This window comes from Alosa pseudoharengus, unplaced genomic scaffold (genome assembly GCF_046254945.1).
Source record: "Alosa pseudoharengus isolate Yale_2024_CS ecotype anadromous, Long Island Sound unplaced genomic scaffold, YU_APseudo_1.1 YU_APseudo_1.1_scf_13, whole genome shotgun sequence".
Classification (NCBI taxonomy): domain Eukaryota; kingdom Metazoa; phylum Chordata; class Actinopteri; order Clupeiformes; family Clupeidae; genus Alosa; species Alosa pseudoharengus.
In genome coordinates this window covers 20,556,468-20,563,967 of record NW_027468598.1, presented here as the reverse complement: position 1 = coordinate 20,563,967, position 7,500 = coordinate 20,556,468, and the positions used below count along the sequence as shown (strand labels likewise).

Here is a 7,500-nt window from a genome sequence, read left to right as displayed (position 1 = left end):
CCATCCCCTCGTGCCGATGTGCTTGTTGAAGGAGATGTTGAGGTGTGTGGCCGACTCGTAGTACTCGATCATGTCAAACAACGCAGACGCACCCTGGGCAGGACAGAGGAGGAGGAAGAGGAAAACTGGTCAGACTCAATCATAAAAAGCAGCTTTGAGTGTCTTGAAAAGCGCTACACAAATTAAATATATTATTATGATTATTATTATTATTATTATCTTTACAATAAGACATCAAGCATAGGAAATGTATGAATAGATCATCAAGACATCAATCATGAACATATACTGTAAATATTGTTAGAGGTGCAGTGAGTGGTTGTTGAGCAGGTTGTATTTGTTTATATTTATGTTTATATTTAAATGTATTAGCAGACACACAATGTACGTACATAAAATCAGTGTTTCCACTAGATTTTTATTTTAGCAGTGGGGGCAGGCCAGTCCGCAACCTCCAATCAACACAACAATATGTGGAGTGAAACTGGACAGACAAAATTCAAGAAAGGAGTGCGGCAGAAATGCTGTTCGCCCTATTAAGAGTTTATGTGCCATCGAAATGATTTTGGAAACGTTATTTTAAGGTTCTTTAGTGGGCCTTATAGGCCAGCTCTCCAGTCCCACGGCCAGCCAACACACCTGGTACCACCAGAGGCTGAGAGATGAGGAGAGACAAGGAGCGAAGGCTGTGCTGTTAACAGCTAACCTTGCAGCTAACCTTGAGGAAAAACTTACACACAATCTCGACTGGAAATAAGGCAAGAAAAGTAAACAACATAAGACATGCATTAATAGTAAAATAATTTTAAAAAGATCGAAAATCAAATCGTAAGTTTAAAATAGAAAATTAAATCGAATCGAGGATTGAGAAATCGTGACACCCCTACTGACTGTCTACTGTCCACACACACACACATACACGCACAACTGCTCAGACATAGTGGTGTGATCGAAAGTGCATACACACAAATCCTGCTACCATTCCCCGAGTGACCTATCGACCTATCGTCATCAAGAGTCCAACTGTGTGTGAAACACAATGTGTGCAGGCAAGGGAGAAAGGAATGTACTTTATATGTGTGTTTAAGAATGATTCTAAACCTGATAGTTCCGGTACTTAATTATGATTGGCTGAATCGTGTTCGATGCCGTTGTAAAATCCAGCACAAACATACACCTTGACCGCAATCCATTCTATATTACTGCGCTACCACAACTTGATACAAAAGTTAAAGTAGCTGCGTCTCGATGTTGCTTGGCAACCATTCAGATAGAGGAAATATATTTCTTGGCGGAAGAATGATTATCTAGGAATAACTCGTTATATTTCTAGTTGCTGTACCTTTACTTTATGAAACTTTGCCAGGTATTTATAGTAACAGTTTTAGAAAAGCAATAAGCCACTCGAGTCCATAGGTTACACTGATTCTACAACGCCCCTTAGCTGTTGTAGAATCAGCGTAACCTAAGGCCTCTCTGGGCTTATGGCTTAAGTGTGTGAGTGTGTGTAGGAAAGAGAGAACATGAGAGAGGAGAGAGAGAGAGAGAGAGAGAGAGAGAGAGAAATAATTGATTAATTGATCAGCCCTGTGCACTGACTGATGGCTGGGGAGTTTTATTCTGGGATCCTCGAGCACTCCCCTGAGTCCAGGTACTGTGGCTCACCGGCTTGATGCATCTCAACAACTCAACACTCACACTCAACAACTGTCTGTCTGTCTGTGTGTGTGTGTGTGTGTGTGTGTGTGTGTGTGTGTGTGTGTGTGTGTGTGTGTGTGTGTGTTTATCCTGTCACATGTAATGAGGTATGGGGATGTGCTGGGGAAAAATGTCTGGTTAGAGTGTGAGTTGGCATGACGCAGTAGTGGTCTTTCTGCATGTGTGTGCACACGTGTGAAAAGAAAGCTTTGCATATTTTTTACTCTGTGTGTGTGTGTGTGTGTGTGTGTGTGTGTGTGTGTGTGTGTGTGCCAGGAGAGATTTGCATGCTTTCGACTGTGTGTGTTTGTGTGTGTGTGTGTGTGTGTGTGTGTATGTGCGGGGGGGGGGGGGGGGGGGGGGGTTGGGCCGGGGCAAAACAGCTATATGTGGTCTTGGCAGTGTGTGATGGTGATGGTGTATGAATTCAGTAAATTATGCATGGTCTCATGTGCTTTGATGTCAAAATGCCAGGACACTGGAAAGAATTAATGCTCTTGTAAACTGAGCTATACAATTCTGGAAAGTGATAATGTGTTTCTGTGTGTGTGTGTGTGTGTGGTGTGTGTGTGTGTGCCTGTTTACGAGTGTGTGTGGTTAAGATCAGACCCCCCATGTCGATGAAGATGAAGTTAATAATAAACAGGCTCGGAGATGAAGAAGATCATTCAGAGTATGGGTTTCCTTTCTAAGCCCTCCAAGTGTGTGTGTGTGTGTGTGTGCGTGCGTGTGTGTGTCCTGTCTGTTTAGTCCCCCTGTTTACACTCCCAGTGTTCCAATGTAAGCAAAGCATCCTGGGAAGCTCAGGCACTTCCTGTCGCAAGGGAGCAGATGGACGAACCCTCTCCCAGTGGGCCCCTCACCTAAGCGACCCACGATCTGTCTGCACTAGGGGGCAGGCCACCACACACACACACACACAACCTGTCTGCACTAGGGGGCAGGCCAAAACACACACACACAACCTGTCTGCACTAGGGGGCAGGCCACTACACACACGCATGTACAGTACGCACGCACACGTACACACACGCTCATGCACACACACATGCACACATGCACACACACACTCACGCTCACACGCACTCACGCTCACACGCACTCACGCTCACACGCACACACACGCACGGTAACTCAGTCAGTGCTCTAGGATTCGCAAGCCAACACAAAATGACCAATCAAACTCTCAGAAATCTGAAGTTAGCCATTAGCGGCTGACATGAGTCAGAAGACAGGGATGTGACCGGAAGACCTGTACGGCACTGCCCTCAGACCTGCTCTTAGTGTTGGCCAGAATAGAGTGAGAGTGGGGAGTGAGGGGAGTAACTGAAGTCGGGCCAGATAGCATCTTTAGTGCTATTTTTTTTCTCTTTGTGTAAACATTTGAGGGGACTTGTATCAGTCCAAAATAACCATAATATGGACTGAGATCAACTGTTCGCGTCTCTAATGGGTTTTTGGAGTCTACATTTCTAACCAAAATAGTACATTAAGCTTGTATGTGAGAGAGGATGGATAACAGTAAGTGTGTGTGTATTTACTCACATCCTCATCCAGGTTGGTTTGCTCTAGATCCACCAGTTTGAATTGGACCCTCTTAAAAATCTCTTCAAGTGACTCGCAGGCCTTATAATCCAGCTTTTCTCCTGTGTCCACACATATATACACACACACACACACACACACACACACACACACACACACACACACACACACACACACACACACACACACACACACACACACACACACACACACACACACACACACACACACACACACACACACACACACACACAGACAGACAGACAGACAGAGACAGACAGACACAGACAGACACAGACAGACACACACACAAACAGTTTAATATTAGAGCTAATGGGCTGGTGACAAAATAGTTAAGTCAAAAAAGTGAATTTTTAGCACATGCACGCACGCACACCAACAAACACGCACACACAAACACATTGTCTATACAGAGTACAGAAAAAGATGTGTGAACTCACCTTTAAGGTCCAGGCACTCATTTCTCTGATTCAGTTGAGTCAGCTCCTGAGGGAGAGGGAGAGAAGATGAGAGACAAGAGGGAGATAGAGAGAGATTGTTTATTAGTCTTGTGCACTGGACGATATCTGGAGCTTTTAATTCTGGAGTATTCCACTAGTCCCACATCAAAAGTAAGTGAGTGTGTCTGTGTACCAGAGAGAAAGAGAGAGAGAGAGAGAGAGAGAAAGAGAGAGAGAGAGAGAGAGAGAGAGAGAGAGAGAGAGAGAGAGAGAGGATAGGTGTGTGTATATATCAGATAAGAAAAAAGTTAACGATTCACAGTTGACATTTCATACGCCCACGTGAAAGCTTACTTGCTAAAGCTCTTGTGTCAAACCACTCACCAACACCCACATGTACACACCTGTTCATTGATATGTAAACTCTAGGTGTATGGCTCTATCTATACCTACATACACACATACACACATACATACATACATGTACGACATGACCGGCCATATAGGGGCCCCTTGAGACTCTATAAACCCAATGCACGCTGTGGCACAGGCAGAGAGGAATGACCCCTTCTTACCGCTACCTCGGGTCAACAGGGCACCAAGCCTGCACCCTGACCGCAACGGCATACAGCCAGGCACATTGACATGGCAGTCAGAGCGCAGTGTCAGCACTCTTGTCACACACTCTATAGCCGCATTCTGACAGGAAGCGAGTGCCGACGAGAGGCCACGGAATGTTAACGAAAATAAGCGACTTCAGCCGAAAATAAGGTCGTTCAGTCGACAATAATAGACGTCATGCAACAAGGTGAAACAGCTGTTGAGGCGACGAACGCATTCGCTGGCTGTCTGAGCACGGCTTAAGTCTTTCACTCAACACATGGAGGAGGGAGAATGCCAGCCGGCGGGCCTCCTGAATGGCATGTGGATTAGTCGAAGCAGACTCTTAAGTCTTCTGTTTGACTGACAGAGACAAAACTACAGACCTGTGGGGTTCAGAGAGGTGTGTGATTCCACATATCATGCAGGTCCGCAGCGAGAACTAGTGTGACATGCGTCTAATGTAGATATGGAATTAAGGCACACAGACACACGTAAGCCACCACGCCATTGTCAGTCAAATCATCCTTTCCACTCACAGGTGTGTTGCTTATGCTACTACTGTACAATGCAAGCAGTACAATTGTGCCCATCATCATCATTCATAATCAAGCAAATCTGTTAGGTGATTACACCGACTGTAGGTTGCTCATTCACTCACTGATTCTGAGGAAGATGTAGTGAACAGCAAACATCAGTTCAGAAATACTAATGGAACTAATTGGCCTACCTTGGCAATTCACTCTCAGCTGAACACGGCTTGAGCCCTGAATTTCAACACATTCTCATACAGTAATACTGTTAAGTCGACTAGGCTAAGGACCTACAATCTTTTAAATGCTTACACCAAAGAGAAGCTTTTGTTTTATAAACACGGGTCTGAGGTACACAATTTCTCAGTGCTCATTTCTTCAATGCTATGTGCCGTGTAATCACAGGGTGATGGAGCTGGATACTTGCTTTAGCATCTCTTAGGAGCTAAGCTTTAACAATTCACAACACACTTCATAAGCTATTTCAGCCACACACACATTCCAAATAAACACTGAAGGTCTCACCTAAAAGTGCATACACACACATATACACATTTTAGTGCTTTTATTTGGACCTTAACACAGGGAGGAAATGTGCAGATCCAAACATTGGGATGGAAGTATGTTACACAGTTAGAGACACACACACACACACACACACACACACACACACACACACACACACACACACACACACACACACACACACACACACACACACACACACACACACACACACACACACACACACACACACACACACACACACACACACACACACACACACACACACACACACTAGGCCTGTCGCGATATTCAATAAATCAATTAATCGCATGATAATTAAAATTAGCTCAATAATTTTTCTGGCCGCGATAAATGCCATTTGCTTGTTTGTTTTCCTCGTCTCTCTCTCTCCCTCTCTCGGGTCCTTAGGGTAACGATGAGTGAACCCTCATGTCAGTCACTTGTCAGTCGCATGGTGTGTGGGGAGGCGGGACTACTGGCGTATCCTACCACAGAGTGCAGCTAAAAAGCCGCGTGAGAAGTATACCGGTAGGCACTAGGCAGAGAGAAAGCTAGTTGCGAGTTCCAGTAGGCTACGCCTAATAAAGACAAAAAAGATGGAATTGTTTCTAAGCCAAACGCGACAGCTGCAGTGTGGGAGCATTTCGGATTTAAACCACTGAACGTGTGCGAGTCGGTGTGTCGCATTTGTTGGAAAACAGTCGCAATTAAAAGCGGCAACACAACAAACATGCATATGCATCTAAAACACAATCATCCGCTGCAGTTTTCCCAGTTGGGGAAAAAAAACACAACAAGTGGGCCGTCTTCCTCTTCCCGAGGAAAATTCTCAGAACGACAATATTATCGCTTATCGCAATAATTTCTGAGACAATTTATCGTCCAGCAAAATTTGTTATCGTGACAGGCCTAACACACACACACACAAACAATAATCAGAGACTCTAGAAATTTGGTGGGGACACTATAACAGAAATTAGCACAAGAGGGCAATCTAAACAGTGTTCATACATGATTTTAGCCCCAACAAACGTTTGACTCAACCAGGTCTGTGCAAACACTTATTACATTAATAAAAGCGGCAGGTTCAAACACACCTGGCTCCACCGGAAAAAACAAGTGCACAGAGAGCCTTTTGTGCATGTAGCCTATTGCTGCTTGTTTTTTGATACTCTCCTGACAGTTGGATTCCCAAAAACAATTCTCTGTACAGAGGGAGGATATGAGAGGTGGGGAACTATAGGGAACTAGTGCACTGTACAGAGGGAGGAGATGAGAGGTAGGGAACTAGTGCACTGTACAGAGGGAGGAGATGAGAGGTGGGGAACTATAGGGAACTAGTGCACTGTACAGAGGGAGGAGATGAGAGGTAGGGAACTAGTGCACTGTACAGAGGGAGGAGATGAGAGGTAGGGAACTAGTGCACTATACAGAGGGAGGAGATGAGAGGTAGGGAACTAGTGCACTGTACAGAGGGAGGAGATGAGAGGTAGGGAACTAGTGCACTGTACAGAGGGAGGAGATGAGAGGTAGGGAACTAGTGCACTGTACAGAGGGAGGAGATGAGAGGTAGGGAACTAGTGCACTGTACAGAGGGAGGAGATGAGAGGTAGGGAACTAGTGCACTGTACAGAGGGAGGAGATGAGAGGTGGGGAACTGTTGACTCCTCTAGTGTGACACTGTGCTTGTGAGAGTAATGAAGAACTGATGAAACATTATAGCGTCTGCTCTGTTTGCTCCATCTTACTCTTGATGGCAGAGAGCAGAGGGCAGAGAGCACACAAACCCGCGCGCACACGCACGCGCACGCGCACGCGCACACGCACACGCACACGCACACGCACACGCACACATCATTTATTCAAACTCTTTAGAAGCTCCCTGTAAACACACAGACATTAAAAAAATTGTGTCAAGAACATGTGGACACAGCCTGGGATATTACAACAGACCAATTATTCCCTCTGGGCGGGCAAATACACACACACACACACAGTTGTACTGTACACTTTGCCGGCTCACTGCCACATATACAGTACGCTCAAAGACTGCATTTAGGATGGTAGGCGTTCAGTAAATGCCTCTCTCTCTCTCCCACCCTCTCCATCCCTTCCACCCCCCAACTCCTCTATGA

General features: G+C 45.4%; 1 protein-coding gene across 1 annotated transcript in view; it reads right to left on the bottom strand.

The window, feature by feature from the left end:
- The window catches only part of ppp1r37 (protein phosphatase 1, regulatory subunit 37), a 50,435-nt gene that overhangs the window by 17,717 nt on the left and 25,218 nt on the right, over positions 1-7,500 (bottom strand). Inside the window, exons 3-5 of the mRNA XM_076282454.1 lie at positions 3,705-3,750; positions 3,244-3,344; positions 1-93 (exon numbers count right to left, since the gene is read on the bottom strand). The exon at positions 1-93 is cut by the window's left edge and continues 27 nt beyond it. Of these exons, the coding sequence (XP_076138569.1) occupies positions 1-93; positions 3,244-3,344; positions 3,705-3,750 (240 nt within the window). The remainder of the gene's footprint in view (positions 94-3,243; positions 3,345-3,704; positions 3,751-7,500) is intronic.